Consider the following 20,131-nt stretch of genomic DNA (forward strand, 5'->3'; position numbering starts at 1 on the left):
GTGCTCCCACCTCGCAGAGCAGGACCACTGGGATGAGAATTCCTCTCCTCCATCCGCGGAATCAGCGCCTAGTGGCAGCTTTGGCACCTAAGCTGTCTCCAGGGCCTGGGCCTCCCCAAGATTACTTGACACCTTCCCCACAGTACCTCCCTGCCCGGCCGGCTACCCCTCCTGTGGACTTTCCTCCTCCAGGGCCGGGATTCAGGATAGCGCCTGTTTTTTGCCTGCCCGTGTCATTAATAAGCCACCCAGAGGCCTTTCTTCCGACGCCATGCACACGTACCGCGGCGGGGGTGGTGGTGGGGGTGCTGGCCGGAAGGAAAGGGGGCGCAGGCCTCGGCGCTGTAGTTCGACAGCCGTCCCCCATCCCCGCAGCAGGGGATTCCAACACGGAATTGGAGCAGGGAGGCGACCCCAGTCCCAAACCCTCCGGAGCCTGGGGTCCGCGGCTCCGGGAGTGGCGCCGCGGCCCCCAGTGGCTGGCTTGGGAGAAGCCGGGAGGGAGCGTGAGCTCAGCTGGGACCCCCGCGCCTCCGGAGGGTCTGCGTCCGCCCCCTCGGGCGGACGGCCACGCCGCAAACGCCTGGGAGTGTTTGACTTTGAGTCAGTTCCCCGCCGCGTGAAGGGAGCACACACGCACACAGCCCGACACCGCCCGCAGCGTGAGCCGGGACACGGTGCCCCCCGACCGCGCCCGCCCGGGCGCACTCCTGTGCGGCCCGCGCAGCCCAGCGCCGCGTGACCGCCCCCTCCCCGCGAGGCTCCCCAGCACTCCCACCACACCTACGCCCCAGCCCCGCCCGGCGGTCAAGGTCCGCGGTGGCCTGGCGGGCGCGAGCCGCGTCTCCCCCACCCCGCCCAGCCTTCACCTTGCCGGAATTGGCTCACCGACGCGGGGTTTGGGGTTTGGAGCGGCTTTATTTTTTTTCACATTTTTCCAGCAGACCACATCCCCGCCCCCCGCTCGCGGTCCCCCGCCCCCCGCACATATACCCTGCACACACACTCACTCACACACACACACACACACACACACACCCGGCGCGCAGAGACAGACACGCTCCCTCCCTCCGGCGCGCTCTACCCCTCGCTCGCCAGCCCGCCCGCCCGCCGCGCACGCAGCCGGCCCCGGCTCCCCGCGCCCGGCGCCCCGCGCCCCGCTGCCTCCGAGCGAAGCCGGGCTGGGCTTGGAGCTGCTCATGGAGAAAGTGCCGGGCGAGATGGAGATTGAGCGCAGGGAGCGGAGCGAGGAGCTGTCCGAGGCGGAGAGGAAGGCGGTGCAGGCTACGTGGGCCCGGCTCTATGCCAACTGCGAGGACGTGGGGGTGGCCATCCTGGTGAGGTAGGTGTCACTCCGGCCCGGCCGAGCCGGGGGAGGGAGGGCGGCAGCGGCTCCGGGCAGGGGCGGGTTCGGCCCGGGTCCGAGCTCCGGCGCCACCTCTCCAGCTGAAATTGGGGCCGGGCCTGCCCCGGTGCAGGCAGTGTGGGGCGCCCTGGGATGGGCGAAGCTCTGGCCGAGCAGCGGGTCCTGGCTCTGGGCCGGGGGTCTAGGAACTAAAGAGCCAGACGCAGAAGGAGGGCACCCTGGTCCCCCTCCTCTCCCCTGCCTCAGAACTCCTGGCTCGGCCAGGCATGCCTTCCTCACCAGCGACCCCAACCACCCAGCCCAGCTGCGCCCGCACACATTTCAATTTGTATGCTTCAACTGGGGACTCCCCATTTTAGAGGCGGGAAAACTGAGGCTCCACCAAGAAGGGAGAGAAAGAGGAGAAGACCCCCGTCCAGCTCAGCCCCTTTCTATGTTCAAAGCCTCTCAGAAGGACGGAGCGAAGGGCCAGAGAATAGAGGTCAGAAGGAGCAGGCCACTAGGGTCCGGCTTTCCCAGCTGGCCCCTTCCTGCCCCTGGGGAGTGGGCGGGCAGGGAGCTCCCAGGTGAGGCACAGGTGAGTGGAGAAGCGAAGGTCCTTAGGGTACAAACGCCTGCTGAGCTGAGGAGGGAAAGGAAGAAGGGGCAGGAGTCAGGGTTCTACCCTGGAATCACCCCTTAAAGAGGAAAGGCCGTGTGTCTTGGGCCCAGGGGTTCCTCAGGTACCACAACCCCCCAGAGTAACTTATTTGCACCACACGCTGGTGGACACATACCTTTGCTCTAGAGTTAATGTCCCCAACCCCCACAAGCTAGTAACAGACTACAGCACATGATGACGCTCTCTTCCCACACATGCGGGTCCCTGGGGCCCCAGACCCACACACTCACCCTCAACCCACTGTCAGCCGCAGAGGGAAGCAGCCAGATTACGGACAGAGTAGGGCAGCCTTATTCTTTGGAGATGGGGCGAGCCCTTGATTGTGGAAGGGAGAGGTGAAATGCATGCCTGTCTCCCAGTCCTGGCCCCTGGCTCTGGCTTCTCTGTCTCCCTGATTCTCTCTCCCTTCTGCCTCCCCCCAAACCGAGGACCAGTCCAGCTCCATATCTATATCCCCTGATTCCAACTTGGAAACAGATTTTGGAGGAAAAAGAGCAAGAAGTACTCTTGAGTTGGAGTAGGATTCCTGGGCAGCCCCGAGACCCAGAAACATGGGTGGGGGGGGGCAATGGTGGGGAGGTTAAGAGAGAGTTTCAGATCCTGAAGCCATCAGACATTCTGAGACACAGACCTGCAAGTGGGACCACCCACATAAGCTCACGGTAGTGGAGTCCCAGATGCGCTGGCCTGCAGCCCTGGAGGGCGGCTCTCAGCCGTGTGTCGGCACACACGAGACCACCAAGCCTCAGGATGTACCCCCGGTGCACACACAGAGGTCACCAAGAGGAAAGGAAGTGGCATCCTTCGGGTCTTGGAGATCCGCTGTCCCAACACCGACATCCTGCCATTTGCCAGGGAGGACGGGGAGGGGATGTGTCCAAGATCCATCTCCTGGGGTACCGTCCAGCCTCCCCGGGAATGAGGGGTGCAGAGGAAGGAACGGAAGACGGCCAGGGCTGTTTCGGGGGTCTGACATCTTGACAAGATCTTTCTCTGCGCCCCTGCAGTTCCCCATTCCTGACTCTCAGGGAGGCTGGGGTTGGGCGGGTGGCAGGGGCCATTTCCCCATGTGCTCGGTGCTCAGTGAGAGGGCCACAGTTAACCCGAGAAGTCCTGAGATAGTGATTAGGTCTGGCTTGCCGGTCAGCCCAGGCCACACTCCACCTGACCCACCTCTGTGTTGACGGATGGGAGCCCCTTGCTGGCTCAGCTCCTCCCTGCCAGATCCAAGCCCCACCAGCCTACCCCTCCTGGGTCTCTTCCTGCCCCCTGTCTCCCCAAGCTGCCAGGTTGTTGTGGGGGCGGGGGTTCAGGCTTGGTTAAAAAGGGGGAAAGGAAAAGATAGATAAGCTTCTCTGGTGTCCCAAAGGCCCCTCCCCAGATCCTGCCCTCCTCAGTCCTGGCCCACAAGCACAGGCCCAGTGAGAGCCTGAAACACTAGTCCCCTGGCCCATTGCTCTTTGGGTCCTCCCTCCCACTGGGCTAAGACCAGCTGCACCCCCCGCCCCAGCTCTACCCCAGGAGGGTGGCCAGGCAGCCAGTGGTGGTGGAGAAGCCATCTTCCAGTCTGAACCAGACCCCACACCTGCACTCCAACCGAGAGGGAACACCCCTGCTCCAGGAAGCCTCTCTCCTCCGGGTTGTAACTCTGCCGCCTTCCCCCTCACACTTAGATGAGCCTATTTCAGGCTCTGCTGGAAGCCCAGATGCCTCTGGGAGTGGAGAAACCCCCTAAGGCTGGCTGCTGAGGCTTCTCCCTGGCAGGCAGCACAGGCCTGGACCGGGAGGGTCGAGAGTGTCCGTGGAGGGGCCAGGGACAGAGGCCCAGCATGAAGGAGCAGAGCACAGGGCGCCCGGACTCCCCCGGCGTAGCCGTGGGGCTCCCTGGGACTGTCACTCCTCAGGACCATCACCTGGCCCCGGGGTGTTGGGGCAGGAGACTCCCTGGGTCCCTGACCCCCCCATTTCCCCCATCCCTATGAGGCAGGATGGGGCAAGTAGAGTCTCTCCTTCCCGACCCCGCTTCGCTGGGCAACCTTGGCCATCAATTCCTAAAACAAAATATGGGGATAAAAACAGTGCCAGCCTCAGGAGGCTCTTGCAGGATTAATGAGACAATCTAGTAAGTGCTCAGTAAGTCTCCTCATCAGTAGAACAGAGACAATGCCTGCTTGGTTGTGGCAATTAAGTGAAGGAGCTGGTGGAGATGTTTTGCACACGGCGACACACAGGGCGAACAGCGATCATTATTTTTATGGCAATGTGAAATGCCCAGAGCCCAAGATACTCATCTAAGTCCAGATTGGGTTTTTCACATTTGTCCTTCATACAGTGCCTCTCCAGAAAAATCCAGTGTATTTTCAGACTCATTGCCTCATTTGTCCTCACCATCGTATCTGTGAACTATCGAGCGGGAGGAACTCCTCTCACACTTGAGCAGACAGGGGGTTGTGAAGTGGTTTGCCCAAGGTCGCCCTTGGTCTCCACATGGACCATGTCTCGGTCACTCCGTCCCTGCCAGCTGCAGCTTTGTCGCCCGGAGGGTCGGCCCCCGCCAGACGCTCTTTCTACAGCTGTTCCAGCTCTCTGGCCAAAGGGCTGATTTGGTACATTATCAGCTTTCTCTGATCACAGAGGGGGACACTTCGGAGCTGTGACACCACCTGACAAAACAGGTTGTCCCGAGACATTCCGGACACGTCCTGGAGTTCTGACCCAGTCTCTCCGCGTGTACCTCCCCCAACAGCCAGCTCTGTCAGGGAGAGGGAATGCAAAGGTCATCCTCGTCAACGTCAACGTCATCCTGCAGACCACAGGGCCCTGGGTGGAGATACTGGGTCAGAGGATGTGTGAGAGCCACGCCCTGCCCTTGGGTGGTAGGACCCAGTCCAACAGGCAGAAAGGGAAGCAGCGGAAAAGGTGGCAGGGGAACCCCTCATGGCCTTAAGGGGAAAGCAGTCTCCCGGGAGGCAAGCTCAACCTGAGAAAGAGTGAGGAAGACATCCCTCCCACTGTGCGGAAAGAAAGGCTGGCCGGCCCCAGGGGTGTTTTACCAGCAGTGAATGGACTGGGCTGGAAGAAGATGGCTGAGTTGGGACAGTTTGTAGGAAGCCTGGAATCCCAGGTTAAGGATTTTTACTTTGTCCGGTAGGCAATGGGGAGCCGCTGAATGTTTTTGAGCATGAAAGTGACCTAATGAGAGTAATATTTGGAGGGAAATTAGACAATCTCAGGTAAGCTGGAGAGGAGAAGGAGAGTTTAGAAGACCTGGGATCTGCCCTGGGATGGGCACAGGCTTCTTGGAGAAGCAAGATGTGGAGATGGGAAGTAATAGGAGGGTAAGACCGTCTGTAGTTCTAATTAAGTCAGCCAGTCAATACGTGCCCTACGGGCTGAGGAGGGGAGCACGGCATGAGGAGGAAACAGAGAGCTGGCAGGACGACTGAGTTGCATATCCTCCCTCGTGCGCTGGGTGACCTGAGCTAGGTCACTCGGGCTTTACTTTGTTTGCAAAGAGGCTCTAACCTGACCGTGATGAAGTCTGGCATTTACTGAGCACCCCGTGTTCACACTGTGCGGAGGACCCCATCCCCCCGTGGCTCTGTTCGTCCCCACAGCAAGCTGGGGACAACGATGCCCATTGCTTGGAAGAGGACACTGAGCCTCAGAGAAGTAAAGTCCCTTGCCCAAGGTGACACTGGCCTGAGATTCCAGAACTAGAGCTCTTACCCTCTCTGCTGGGACTACAGCAGGCCTTGAAGGGTGTGTAGGATTTGGAAATGAGGCCAGACCAAGAAAGGCAGAGGCCTGGGAGACACAGCTGACAGTCTGCAAGCCTGGCAGACGGAAATGGGCAGGACCCGGCGGTGGGGGAGCGGCTGCCTGTAAGCAAGCTTGGCCAGAGAGAGGGTCTGCGTCTGAGGGACAGCTACCCACGGTGGTGAAAACAGTTAAGGGGTCCTGCCCCTCCTACCCTGCACCCCCATCATCCGGGCCATCTCGGGGTGGGGCCGCGGCGGCCCCCGCTTCAGCAACCCCTCCCCGCCAGGTTCTTTGTGAACTTCCCGTCAGCCAAGCAATACTTCAGCCAGTTCAAGCACATGACCGAGCCCCTGGAGATGGAGCGGAGCCCTCAGCTGCGGAAACACGCCTGCCGGGTCATGGGGGCCCTCAACACTGTGGTGGAAAACCTACACGACCCCGAGAAGGTATCGTCTGTGCTCGCCCTTGTGGGCAAAGCGCACGCCCTCAAGCACAAGGTGGAGCCGGTGTACTTCAAGGTACGTGGCTGGGTGGGCATGGCCAATCCACCACCCACCCCGCTCCACTCGGGGAGCCCCTGGGACAACAGCGGTGACCACCAGACAGCCCAGCCTCCGCCCGCAGCGTGGCGGTGACAGGGAGGGACGCAGGATCCGGTCTCCGTGGTGCCTGGTCCCCCAAACCGCTGGGCTGTCATGTCATCAATGATCCCCTTGGCCAGACTCTGGGTGGAAGGGGTGCTGGGGTCCTGGGGCTTTTGGGGGTGACACCGGGTACCCAGGCGTTTACTTTTCCCTCCTCTCTTTGCTCCCAGATCCTCTCTGGGGTGATTCTCGAGGTGATCGCGGAGGAATTTGCCAATGACTTCCCAGCAGAGACGCAGAGAGCCTGGGCCAAGCTGCGCGGCCTCATCTACAGTCACGTGACCGCTGCCTACAAGGAAGTGGGCTGGGTACAGCAGGTCCCCAACACCACCACGTGAGGAGGGGTGAGGGTGGGCCGGGTGGCTTCCCTGCCGTGTGTCCCCCTGCCCGCTCATCTCCTGTCTCTCCTGGGGCACAGGAACATTTCCGGGAGGCTGGGTCTGGGGTCTGACACATTGACAAGCAGGCACGATGGGCAAGGGCCAGGCCCCTCCTAAGGGCGGCAGTGAGCCCCGAACAAATTCTCCTTCTCTAGGACAAGATAGCACTCAGAGCCCTCAAGGCTGAGGCCACCCAGGGCAGAGAGGCTCTAAAATGTTCCTGCCGGGAAGGCTAGCTCATTGGGCCGGAGAACGGCCAGGCTAAGTTTGGCCATTTCCTCCCTGGGTACCAATCACAGGGGGCCATTCCTCATCTCGTGCTGGCCAGTGCTCCATCCTGCCTCTGCCTCAGTAGGGCCGGAGCCAGGAGAGTCACGAGGATATGTGCACACGGACACACGTGCCTGGGCCCACGAGGGGCCTGTGTGGGTACCACGACCACACACACCATCAGCGGGGTCTACTTCTCCGCTGACCCTGGAGGCCAGGTTCCCGGGGCTGGGGTGAGGGCCGGGGAGATGGGCTCGAGGAGGGTGGCCGGCCTCAGGGACTCCAGCTGACTCGGAGCATGAGGGAAGGGCCGGCCCCCAGACATGGTGGCTGGGAACACTCTGGCCTGCCTGGGCCCCCAAGGGGCAGGCGGCTCTGGGAGCTCAATGGAGGGGCGGAGGCAGAGCTGGAGTAGGAAGGAGGGAGAGGAGCGTAGGCGGGAATGGGAAGCCGGGGTCAGCCAGCGGCTCAGGACACGCGTTGTAGAGAAACATTCCCAGCAGTTTCCCATGGAAAAGGCGCGTCTCCTCCCTGGGCTCCAAGCAGGCCCACAGAGCCTGCCGGGACCTCCTGCTCGCAAGGCCTCCGGGCCCAGCTCTGGAGGAGGTCCCCTGAGGGCGACCTTGCGAGGCCCTTGCGAGGCCCTTGCGAGGCCCGGCCTCCAGGCCTTCCTGCTGCTGACCACACCGGCTCCAGCTTGCTCCGGCTCCCTTCCCCCACCGCAGCACCACCCCAGGAGAGTAGAAACCTCGGGAACTTCTGGCTGCAGCCAGGCAGTGACTCCAGATGTGCGCAGCTGGGTCCTGGCCGGCCCCAGATCCCCGGGTGGACGGGAAGCAGGCCGAAGATCTTTACCAGCCAGAGAAGGTGCTGGCAGAGCCCGGAGAGCTGGCGGAAGCAGACAGAGGGGCCAGGGAGGGTCAGTGGGGGGAAGGGGCTTGCCCTCCCACGCCTCTCCCCAGGCCGGCTTAGCTCTGGCTGCCAGAGATGAGTTTGTTTACAACCAGGAGACAAGACTTCCTGCTTCTAGAGAAAAGGGCTTTTTTACAGGGGCCTAGAGGGACTGGAGAGGGAGAAGGAGAGAGAGCTGGCCAGCACTAGTCCCAGTGAATCAGAAACACATGGACAGTGTTTCCCGACACGAAGCCCTGTCCCCTCCCCTGTCTTGCCCCAGCTGGACCCCTGGGACTTACATCTCACGAAATCCCAAACATTAAGAAACCACCAGAATCTTTGTCTGCCCATTTCTGCTCCTCGGGGAGTGAATGGAGGGGCTATAGCGGGGCCTGGCTGGAACCCTGCATCCATCGGGCCTGGGCACCTCGAATTTGGGTTCCCCCCACCAGCCATGAAGTCCTGGGGATTGTCCCCTCGTCCCTTTGCACACTCAGCCCCCACCCCGGTCTCCTGAGGGCATGGGTGTGGACCCCAAGAAGGCGTGTCTCCTTGGGCCCAGGGCCTGCAGACCCAAACTCCTGCCAAGGTCCAAATGGGTTCAGATGGTGGGAGGGAGTTTCAGAACAGAGTTCTAGAAGGCCTCCGTCTAGCTTCTCTTATCAGGGAAGCAGTGGCGGGCCAGATGCCGCTGTTTATTGAACTGTGCTGCTTAAGGGTTTATGTGCATTTTTCTTGTGGTTTGGGGAGTTGGGAAGTTGGGGGGCACGGTGGTGAGTGCAAAGAGGCTGGTGTGCAGAGAATGCCTGTGGGTCACAAGAAGGGAACTCAGACAAACCAGCCAGAGCGGAGACGGGTCTCGGAATCAGTAGAAAAAGAGCTGACCTTTGAAAGGTTCTTTGCAGTTTGTGAAAGACAAACTCCATTGCCTACGGGAAACTCCGTTCCCGTAGAGGCAGGCCAAACAGACGTTATTCACAGGTTGGAGAGAAAAACCTGGGGTTCGGGTGGGCCCCTTGATTTGTCTGAGGTCACGCAGCGAGTTCCTGGCCAAAGGGGGCCGGAACTTGGGTCTGGTGGGCTGCTTTGGGCTGCAGCTGGGTGGGTCTCCCGGCAGATGGTGCCCTGCCTTGCCGTCATCCCCTGACCCCCACGTTCCCTGGCCCCACTCCGTGCCCCTTGTAACCTCTTAACTCCATCTCCTATCTTGTCCACAGCCCGCCGGCCACGCTGCCCTCTTCGGGGCCGTAGGACCCCCTCTCTCCTCCCCCCTCCCAGGCAGCACCTTGAGCAGAAGGCCGAGTTCTGAAGACCCTCCTTGACCCTCCATTTCTGGGTGCCAAGGAAGCTGGAGGAAACCCTGACTCGTCTTCCCAGAAAGAGGCAGCCTCTGCTGTGGCCACAGTCGCCACTGGAGCGGCCAGCAGGTGGTGCTGGCTGCCTGTCTGCTGACCCCAGCTCAGGGGCCTGTGGGGGTGGGGACGCTTCCTCCTTCAAGAGCTGGGCCCACTCTTCTTAGCTTTTGTACTCTCTGTCAGAGACCTAGCTGAGCAGCTGGCAGGAGTCCGGGGCACGTGTGAGTCTTTCCAGGAGTAAGCCAGCCCCATTTCTATCTGCCCGACCAGCATGCAGGTCCCCACATCTCCTATCTAGAGCATCACGCACACTCATCAATCATACAGATATATTCTATATACAATCTATATATAAAATATATATATACACACATACATATCTATACTGTGTATCTACGGGGCCCAGAGGCACACGGGAAGCCTTGGTTGTGCCCATCTGCGTGTGGGGCAGGGAGGGGTCCTGGTCATGCTTCTGGGCAGAGGACAGAATGTTCTGGCTGAGATGGGGCTCCCACCTCAGCACAGAGAGAATCTACACCTGTGGCCAGGGTGGCAGGGGACCCAAGGGCTTGGGTGGGCAGGGCGGGGGGAGGGGTGGACCCAGCTTGCCCTCAGAGTCCAGCCCAATCTCTGACCGGCTCTGCACATTCCTGCTTTCCACTTCCAGGTGGCCTTCCCCACCTCTCCCCGCCAAAAGGATGTGGCTCCCTGACTTGCTCCAGCATGGGCAAGGGCGGACAGAGGGGCCAGCCGTGTGGGACAGGAGGACCGCACTGGGGGAGGGGCCCTGGTACAGAAACCCTGAATGCCAGCCCCATCTGCCTTTGCTGCTAGGAGCCCAGCGGGAGTGGGGCTCCACGCGGCTGTCAGCCATGACAGGCCAGATGCCTCCCTCCCATCCTGGAGCTCTGTGGGCCGAAGGCCCAGGGCCTTCCGTCCCTGACCCCGGGCTGCTGGTTAGCAGTCGGGTCCTGTCCACCCATCTGGCTCAGAGTTGCTGGGGACCCCGCCCCCCATGTGTGCCCCTTGGTCACGTGTGCCGTCCTCAAGGATGTCTGGCTACTGTGGCTTCTGTGCCTGTGTCCCCTCCTGTCCCATCCTCGTGCAGCCATGTGTGTAACTGCCTGTCCTTTTGTAGTTTCTGATGTTTGTAACCAGACCCACCGTGTCATTAAACAGACTCGCTCTTCCCGCGTCTGCGCCACTGGCTCTGTCTTTTCCTGCCAGCTGCCACTCGCCTCTGCCTCCCTCGCTTAGCTCAGGGCTCAGGCCTGTTCTTGAGATCCACCCAAGGGCCCCCTCACCTGTGCCTCAGCCACGGCCCGCAGTGGCTCCTTGGAGCTGGGGCTTACAAGTGGAGCAGACGCCCTGACCCGGGTAATCAGAAGCCGGGGCTGGAGACCAGAAGCAGGGCTGTGGAGGGCCGGGAAGGGCGTTTGTGCTGTTTTTAAAGTCGAGGGGCTTTCAGTCTTTTGTCCTGGAAGTCTCCTCCCTGGGGCGCATAGGATAAGTCGGGGAGGAATCCAGGAGAGATGTTCAGGAAAATGGGAGAGAGTCAAGGATTGCCCACCCCCCTCACCCCTCACCCCTTCCACCCCTCTGCTAGACATGAGCACTGGGTATCCCACATGGGGAAGGGGGTGGGGAGCTCCTGGAAGTGTCTGGCAGAGGATGTTTGAGAAAGGAAGTCTGTTTACATATACCACCTTAAACTTCTAGCACCTTCCCTGAGCTCTCAGCTCCCAGACCCCCTTCCCTAGCCCTGGATCCCACACCCCACAGCCTCAGGCCAGCCTGCCCCACCCCCACGCACGATGGAGGCAACAGCCAGAGCAACATCTCCCTAAGGAGAGACCAGGAGGTCTCTACCCCCCGGGTGGGTTGCAGGAGAAGCAGGAAGCAGGCTCCTCGCTTGGGAGGGCTCCCTGCTGCCTAGAAGTTTCAGCTGACATGCAGGACGAGTCTTGTCTCTCAGACCATGAACTCCTCAAATGCAGTGTACACCTTTGTCTCCGGGGCCTGGCACAGCCGAGGTGCTCAAAAGAAATCCAAAGAATGAATGAACACCGCTCGGAGAGAGCAAGACCAGTGCATGGGGCTGAGAGGGAGCTGTGTGAATGAGGCATGAGTGCAGAGGGGAGAGGACAGGAGTGGGCAAGGCAGGATGGAGAGCTGGACTCTGGAGCCAGACTGCCTCCTAATGCTGTGTGACTTTGAGCAAGTTACTTAGCCTTTCTGAGCTGCATAGTCACCTCTAATTTAAAATAGGAGTGAGGGGCGCCTGAGTGGCTCAGTGGGTTAAAGCCTCTGCCTTGGGCTCAGGTCATGATCCCAGGGTCCTGGGATCGAGCCCCGCATCGGGCTCCCTGCTCGGCGGGGAGCCTCTTCCTCCTCTCTCTGTGCCTGCCTCTCTGCCTACTTGTGATCTCTGTCAAATAAATAAATAATTAAAAAATAAAATAAAATAGGAGTGAAACATAATTAAAATAAAATAAAATAAGTAAGTAAAATAAGAGTGAACCAGGCAGGTACCCGGAGGAGAAGGAGGAGTTTGGAAGCCAGCCACAGTACCGGGGACATGGGCCTGCTCTGGACAGGGTGACTTGACTGTCAGGCCATCAGAAGCAGCAAATGGAGGGAGGGGAGAGTGTGGGCGGGCCAAGACCAGTCTTGAGGGGCAGAGATGGAAAGAGGAAGGCAGTGAACAAAGGAGGAAGATCGCAGGAAACAGGGCAAAGGACAGGGAGATTGTGGCGGGCAGGGAGGGGGTGAGTGCCCCCATCCTGGGCCTGATGGCCCCTAGTGAGCTCAGGCTGAGGGGGAGCCAGAGGGCTGGGGACTGTGAGGGCTGTGAGGGGAAAGGGGGCATCCATGGGCAGGGTGGGGAGAGCCTCTGGGAAGAGAGACACACCCCCCCCTTCACTTCAGTGGACTCAAGTAGGGAAGGAGCCTCTTGACTGGCAAAACTGGAATCATTCTGGAACGTGGCCCTTGAGAGTTTATCTCTGCTCCCCACCCCCTAGGCAAGGGACACGGGCAATTAGCGACTCCCCCCACACCAGGGCTAGAGCTGCTGCTGGGTAGGGGTGGGGTGGGGGAGGGACAAGTCCACCCCTGGCCTGCTGGGCAGGGCCCAGTTGTCCCCAGGGGGCTGGCCCCAGGGTCAGGGAGCAAGGGGTGGGCTTTTGTGCTCTACACTCAGGGATAGCCTTGTCGCTAAAGAACTAACCAAGCTGGGCCAGCTCCCCCTGCTTGCTCAGGCTGTGAGTGATGGGGTGTCGGGAAAGAGGGGGCGGGTGCCCAGGCTGCTGCTCCTTCTCGGCCACACAGCCTCACAGCGCCCCCTGCTGGCCACTAGCCGGGACCCTCCCCGGGAGGCTCTGGACCAGGCTGCCAGTGACCTTCCTTTCCCTCTTCCCTTACCCTGTGGACCCACCTTCCTCCCTCACTTGAAAGGACGTATCCTGAGGCAAAAAGGAAAAACGTGAGCCCCCATACCTATTTATGAAGATATCCTCCCATAGTCTGAACCACGTGGAAAAAGTTAATAAAATCTCTATTTAAAAAACGGACGATAGATAAAACACCATGGGTGGCCAGTTGGTTGGGTCTACTTTGTCAACGCTTACAGACTCACTCATTTCTGGTGGCTCTGGATGTCCCTCAATTTGTGGCCACACGGCCTTCTGTGTGTCAGCCTAAACCCAAGACGATCTTGTCTCGAGATCTTTAGCAAAGGCCCTTTCTTCAATAAGGCAGGCGGATGAGAATTTGGGGGCCTCCACTAGCTGGCTACATCCATAAGAGGAGGAAAGAGCAAGGGAACAAGCAGGGACCCCCCTGCTCCTCCTCCTATAAGCCAGACACTTGCGGGGCCCTGCTGGTCTGGCCAGGCCCTGATCCAAGAATTATCCAGATGGCCCTCTGGGGTCCAGAAGGCTCTATATAAGGAGCAGCTGATAATGGGGGAGGTTAAGGAAGTCGAGGCGGGACCTGGGATCTGAGACTGTGGGGGGAAGCGGGAAGGCCCCCCAGAGCTTCAGAGAGAGAGCGTGTCCTCACACCTAATATTTGGTTTCTCATTCCTGACCAGACATCTGGGCCAATGGTGGGGGCCCAGGTGTTCGGAGCTTGGGAGGGGCGGGGGATCCAGACTCTGCACTCACTTCTACATCCCCTTGGGTCGTAGAGCCTGAGGGAGCAAATCTCCTCCAAAGACCTTTTTGTGGGGTGCCTGGGGGGTTCAGTCAGTGAAGCGTCTGCCTTCAGCACAGGTCATGTTCCCGGGGTCCTGGACTGAGCCCCGAGTCTGTGGGCTCCCTGCTCTGTGGGGAGCCTGCTTCTCCCTCTCCTTCTGCTCCTGACTCATACTCTCTCTTCCGCTCTCTCCCAAATAAATAAACAATATCTTAAGAGAAAATGAAAAAGAAAAGAAGAGAAAAGGGAAAGACCAGCTTTTGTGTTTCTCAGGACAGCGGGGGGCAGCACTGATGAAGTTCTAGAACATAGGTGAGGTTCGGTGGGGTGAGGTCCGGAGCTGATGACCAAGAAAGAATTCTTGAAACGTCTTTGGTGCAAAATGGTGGTTTATTAGAGCTCCGGGACAGGATCCGTGGGCTGGAAGAGCTGCTGCCCGGGGGATGTGAGGGGTGGTCTGTTATATACTTGTAAGTTGGGGAGGGGGTTAGGGATGGCCTAAGTCTCTATGGAATTTTGGAAGCAAGGTTTCTAGGATCTTGAAGGGCTAGCTATTGTCTGGGGAAATAAAACCTTTCGTGAGACCCTTTAGATGTCTATCAGTGGGCCATATGCTTGGGAATGACTGTCATGACACTATCTTGGAGGTTTAGAGATAAAGTTTCCAAAGGAATTGTTAAAGTAGATTTACAGGATTCTGGCTGGGGGTAGGGGGTCGTCAGTCTACGATTGTCCTTTGTCCTTAGCAAAGCCTTAAGGAGGGGGTAGTGGAGTCCCTAGAGGAGAGTCACTCTGCCTGTTTTAAGGTCTTGTCAGTAGGTAAGGAAATTTAATAATGTTTCTTCTGCCTCTGTGTCCCACATCAGCACCATGTCAGACTGGCATCAAGAGACCCGCGCTCGTTCAGATCCACACCGCCTTACTCTGCGACCCAGGACTAAGCCCCAGTTACAGGGGCCCAAGACAGGGAGTCAGGTTACCGCTGGGGCCCATGGGCTCTTGAACGGTTCTTTTTTTTGCTTAGCCCAGAATCTCCCCACTCTGGGAGCTACTTCCAGGGGCCCCAAGGAACTGAAAGCCTTGAGGTGACCCCACGCACAAGTGCTGCAAAGGTCAGGGCTGCGAGGCACGGTGGGGGCCCACGGAGGGCAAGGGCCAGGCTCCAGGAGGAAGAAGAACACAGACCAAGGAGTTCCCTCTTTTTCTTCCTCCGTCATTTTTTTTCTTTTTCAATTTTGTAAGTATACATTTATATATTCTTATTCTTTTTTTTAAAAGATTTTTTATTTATTTGTCAGAGAGACAGAAAACACAAGCACAAGCAAGGGGAAACGCAAGCAGAGGGAGAAGCAGGCTCCCCGCGGAGCAGAGAGCCGGATGCGGGGCTCGATCCCAGGACGTGAGCCGAAGGCAGATGCTTGACCAACTGAGCCACTCAGGCTTCCCAACATTTATATATTCTTATTGTTAAAGATTCCAGAAATACCTACCTGTGGATTTAAAGTAAAATATGACAGGGGCACCTGGGCAGCTCAGTCAGTTGAAAGGCTGACTCTTGATCTCACCTCAGGTCTTGATCCCAGGGCTGTGAGCACAAACCCCACACTGGGCTCCATGGTGGGCAAGGAGCCTACTTTAAAAAGGAGGAAGGAAGGAAGGAAGGAAGAAAGGGAGAGAGAAAGAAACAGAGAGGAAGGGGAGGAAGAAAGAGAGAAAGGGAGGGTGGGAGGGAGAGAAGAAGGGAGGGCAGGAAGGAGGAAAAAAGAAAGAAAGAAATGACAGTCTTTCTCTAGGATTTCTCTAGAATATATGCTGCTCCAAGAATGCATGCCCCACTCCCCAGCTGCAAGGCCATGAACAAATGACTTGAATTTACTGTGTCTCAGTTACTCATCTGTACAATGGGCTGTTGGGAGGATGAAATGAATTCAGACATATACAGAAAGCATTTGGACCATGCCTGGGGTTCGTGGGGCATCTTGAAGACGTATGCAAAGGGAGCTACAGGGAATGGTGGCGGACACAGAGGAGGCGTATCTCCTCAGCTCACGTACTCACTCCATTGTCCCATTGGTTTGCTTACAGAACACAAGTTCAAAGATAAAAGTATTAGACAAATAGACAACAGAGCATTAAATCTAGTACAGAGCCCTTCTGGGGCGCCTGGCTGGCTCCATTGGTAGAATGCACGACTCTTGGTCTCAGGGTTGTAAGTTCGAGTCCCATGCTGGGTGTAGAGAGGGCTTAAAAATAAAAGATAAAATAAACAAAATAAAAAGAGCCCTTCTGAGCACGGGGCTCTGTGCGACTGTCCAGGTCACGTGCCCATGAAGCCAGCCCTGCCTGCGGACAACAGTCACTGGGGAACTGAACCTACCAAGGAGCTTGGAAGTGGATCGTCCCCTAGCCAGGCTTGAGATGCCCAGAGGCTCACTAACACTTCCATGATAGCCTCACAAGATAGCCGGAGCCCAAGAACCCAGCTAAGCCACACATGGATTCCCGAGCCACAGAAACTATGAGGTCATAGTGTGCATTGTTTTAAGTGCCTAAGTTTGGGGGAGCTTTCTAGATATTGATCCTTCATCAATTACAACCGTCGGGACTGCTTTCTCCCATTTGCTTGGCTCCTCACTTTGTGGAGGGTATCTGTGCGACACAGAAGTCTACAGCTTTTATGCCATCAGATCTGTCCATCTTTTAGTTTCTGGCTTCTGGGTGGAGCTTCTAGGCTGAGGTGTCTTCCTGGGGAACCCTCAGCTACTCAAGGTTAGCTGCATTGCCTAATGTAACTCATCAAATGGCTAGTTAGCGGGTATGCTGGTGTATTTGCCACCAAAGCCAGTGCCCCCCCCCCCCCCACGGTCCTCCCAGGGTGACTGCAGCCTCCACGGTGAGGCAGGGAAGATGCAGCAGTGATCAGGGGTCCGTAGGATGAGCCCAGCCAGGATCTGGGAGGTAATGTGGGCTCCGGAATAATATTCAAAGTCTGTTCCCAAAGGCCAGTCAGAATGACCGAGTCTAGGATGAGACTAGGATGCCCCAGAGTAGGGCTGATAAAGGATTGAGAACAGCACGTGCAAGAAACAGACTGCTGGGGGAGAGGCAGAGAGTTCAAGGTCACCCTGGGGGGCGGGGAGAGAGCTCCAGGAAGAGGAGCTGAAAAGCATCTCAGGGCCCAAGAGTCTGACCGCATCAGCCTCTGGACACTGGATGCCCCAGCCTTTCACCTGGGTGGCAGGCAGCTCTTAGGGTACCTGGGGTCTTGTAGTTCATGAGCACCCAAATAGAGAGAGGTCACTGGTGCCCCTTCCTGGGCATGACCTTCTGAAAGGAGGGCCGGAGGGCAAGGACGAGTTATATAGGCTTCTGCAGCTTACTAACGCCAATAAGCCCTTTACGGGTGAGCCTGTAGCTTTAATGCCTGTCGTATTTAGGTGGGGCTGCCAGGTGTTCTGCTGAGAAAGAAGGTAGAGGGGACAAAGATGAATCATGGCTTCCGCGGGGTTCTCTAGACCAGGTGGGGTTCCTTGGTGCGGTACCCCATACCACCACTAGGTGGAGACTCTGCACCATCAATGCTAGCGGTCAGGGCCCACGGAGATCCTTTTCTGATAAAGCCCTCAACTTCAGCCGGCCCAAGCTCTCTCTTCCTTCACTTTGCCGGGCTAGAGTCCCTGAGTGGGGAGGTAAACCCAGAACATAAATGGAGAGGACATCTGAGGTCCTGGGTCAGCCAAATTCTGGACAGAGGGGATGCCTTTCTGATCCCTCTTCTCTGCTCCGTTTCCCCAGCCTCTCTCCCCAGCCCTTTGACCTGGACCCTTGCAGTAGCCTCTTCACTCACCTTGCTAACTTTGCCAAACTTGTCTGTCCTAAGCACAGCCAGAATGACCCTTTTGGAATACGGGTGTGGTCCATGATGCTGGAAAGAATATGGGTCTAAGGTAGAGTACCCAGCTCTGCTCCTCACAGCTGTGTGGCCTTGGGCACAGCCCTATACCTCTCTGAACCTTGACAAGAAAGTGAGCTTCATTCAATAGAGCTTCCTTATGTGATCTAAATTTCTTTGAATCTCAGCTAATAAAAAGACTCCTAATATTTTTACTCTCTTGGACAAACACAGGGACATCCTTCAAAGGTATATTATCAGAACTTTTAAAAAAGTTTTATTTATCTGGGACGCCTGGGTGGCTCAGTTGGTTAAGTGGCTGCCTTCGGCTCAGGTCATGATCCCAGGGTGCTGGGATCGAGTCCCACATCCAGCTCCTTGCTCTGCAGGGAGCCTGCTTCTCCCTCTGCCTCTGCCTGCCTCTCTGTCTGCCTGTGCTCGCTCGCTCTCTCTCCCTCTGTCCCTGACAAATAAATAAATAAAATCTTTAAAAAAAATTTTAAAAAAGTTTTATTTATTTATGAGAAAGAGAGAGAATGAGCACAAACAGGGGCAGTGGCAGGCAGAGGGAGAAGCAGACTCCCTGCTGAGCAGGTAGCCCGATGTGGGACTGGATCCCATGACCCTGGAATCATGACCTGAGTTGAAGACAGACCCTCAACCGACTGAGCCGCCCAGGCATCCCTTATCAGAACCTTCCTGAGTTTGCTAACTTATCACTTCAGGAACCTCTTGCCCTTTCTTCTGGGGGTCATGATGTCTCACCTTCTTGATCTGAATGTCGTGAGGGGGGGGTCTCGGGATTGCTCAGACATGAAACAAAGCCTATCATTCTCGTGTGTTGGGGGGGGGGGGCTGCTCCCTTCCCCAGTCTTCCTGCAAAGCAGTGCTTACAAAGGACAAAGGGTTCTCATTTTAAAACTCCGAGTGTGTGCTCTTTATTCCACAAAGCCTGTTTCCTCATCTATAAAGCCTGGCTTGCCTACCCTGCAGGACTGCTGTCAAGATGAAAAACGTAACCATGTCTATGAAAGCACTTTTCAAAGAGTAAAATACTAGATGCAATTTTCCAGTTTAAAAACTCCCCACTGCTTACAGAAAAATAAAAACGCCTCTCCAGACCTAGCAGAACCTCCCTTACACACGTCCTGCCTCCCCATCCTTGTTGCCCATCAGCCTCCCCAACACGTCCTGGGATGCAGCCAGAACAGGGGCCTGAAGCTCCTTGACCATAACCAGGGATCCCGCACTCCTGTGTCTTTGTTTTTCTTCTTCCCACCAGCAAGCAATTCCTTTCTTCACCCCTCCCTGTCCAGACCCTCCTGATACCTTTAGGCTAATTTTATTTAAAGGTTTTATTTATTTATGAGAGAGAAAGAGAGAGCATGAGGGGGTGCCGAAGGAGAAGCAGACTCCCTGCTGAGCAGGGAGCCCGACGCGAATGTGGGGCTCGATCCCAACACCCAGAGATCATGAACTAAGTCGAAGGCAGACACTTCACTGACTGAGCCACCCAGGCGCTTCCCCTTTTAGGCTAATTTTAGAAAAAGTTTAGACTGTGTTTTCTGTAAGTGATAAAAGTAATACACGCACACAGTATGAAATGAAAAGCGCGTGTCTGTCCTGCTCGTCTCCACTACGCTCCCACGCAGGGTCACCCCACACATGGACTTCCAGACTGTGTTTGTGGATCTACCAGCAAATCCATGGGTATGTTCTTTAAACACAGGCAAATGGAATTATGTCAAACATGCGCCCGGCTGTCGTCTGCCTTCCACTTCATGTATCCTGGATGTCTTTCTCATCATCAGCACACAGAGTTGCCTAACTGTTTTTAACGGCTGTGTAACATGACCGCAAACTATACCCCTGGTCTGTTCGACGCCCTTCTGCCCTCCGGCTCCACGGGTGTCTGAGGTTGCAGCCAAGGCCACGGTCAGCATCCCTGCGCCTACGTCGCTGGGCACTGGGCAGTGTGCTCTGTTTCCAGGGGACAAATCCCTGACGTCAATCACCACCATGAGTCCCTCTCCTCCTGGGGGCTCCTACAGTTTTCCTTGGCGTTCCAGGACTGCCCCCTTGGCTCCGGTATCTGGAGCATTTGCCAGAATCTTAAGTCAGATTGTGACTTGCCTCCCACCCCAGCTGCATCACTTCATCTCCTTCTGCCTCAGTCTCTTCATCCCTAACATGGAGAGGATCATAGCGGCACCGCTTCTGAGTTGTCACAAGAGTTGGGATACCACATTACAGCCCTCCAATCAGGCCGCCCTCAACCTTCTTCTTCTAGCCCCTGTGTACTTCCACCTTCCCACTGAGCCCCAGCACTTTGCACACAGGCCCTGATCTCGTTTCTCTCTGTCTCCACAGCCCCCAGGGATGTGGCGGGTATACAATAATGGGTCCTTGCATGTGCCACTGGGAAGCAACCCTCCAGCATTGGCCCCTTCTACTTCTTAACCTCCCATCCCCACCCCACTCAGGAGCTCTGTTAAGGGGTCAGGGTCTTGGCTGTCCTCTGAGACCAACAGGACGGCCTGATTTTGGTCCCACGGGTCCAGCCCCTCCCCCCCAGCAGAGTCTCCCTTCAGACTCTGCTCCTCCAGGCAAACATGGAAGGGGGAGATAAGAGCCTCCAGGGCTGAGAAAGGGGCATGCTGACCTTGGAGTTCCTCCCAGTTCCCCTGGCCACAGTTTTGTCTAGGCCGAA

At 57.2% G+C, this 20,131-nt stretch overlaps 2 protein-coding genes across 3 annotated transcripts in view; both read left to right on the plus strand.

The window, feature by feature from the left end:
• The first annotated feature begins 645 nt into the window (after positions 1–645).
• On the plus strand, positions 646–10,527 carry CYGB (cytoglobin). Of its 2 annotated transcripts, none has more exons than XM_047708471.1 (4): positions 646–1,342; positions 6,076–6,307; positions 6,604–6,777; positions 9,195–10,527. In XM_047708471.1, the coding sequence occupies exons 1-3, from the start codon at positions 1,200–1,202 to the stop codon at positions 6,769–6,771; spliced, it is 543 nt and encodes a 180-aa protein (XP_047564427.1). In that variant the 5' UTR covers positions 646–1,199; the 3' UTR covers positions 6,772–6,777; positions 9,195–10,527. The 2 variants fall into 2 exon arrangements, with proteins under 2 accessions (XP_047564427.1, XP_047564426.1); XM_047708470.1 differs by having other exon boundaries at positions 650–1,342; positions 6,604–6,767.
• An 8,572-nt stretch (positions 10,528–19,099) lies between these two features.
• Positions 19,100–20,131, plus strand: part of RHBDF2 (rhomboid 5 homolog 2) — a 28,063-nt gene continuing 27,031 nt past the window's right edge. The window contains exon 1 of the mRNA XM_047708067.1: positions 19,100–19,103. The gene's annotated coding sequence lies outside the window, so the exon portion shown is untranslated. The remainder of the gene's footprint in view (positions 19,104–20,131) is intronic.

The sequence above is a fragment of the Lutra lutra genome, chromosome 16 (genome assembly GCF_902655055.1).
Source record: "Lutra lutra chromosome 16, mLutLut1.2, whole genome shotgun sequence".
Classification (NCBI taxonomy): Eukaryota; Metazoa; Chordata; class Mammalia; order Carnivora; family Mustelidae; genus Lutra; species Lutra lutra.

Bases quoted from the DNA above. Each gene is read 5' to 3' on its own strand.
- CYGB (XM_047708470.1), top strand. From the start codon at position 1,200: ATGGAGAAAGTGCCGGGCGAGATGGAGATTGAGCGCAGGGAGCGGAGC. The intron at 6,308-6,603 runs GTACGTGGCTGG...CTTTGCTCCCAG, and splicing joins TGGAGCCGGTGTACTTCAAG to ATCCTCTCTGGGGTGATTCT. The intron at 6,768-9,194 runs GTGAGGAGGGGT...TCTTGTCCACAG, and splicing joins CAGGTCCCCAACACCACCAC to CCCGCCGGCCACGCTGCCCT.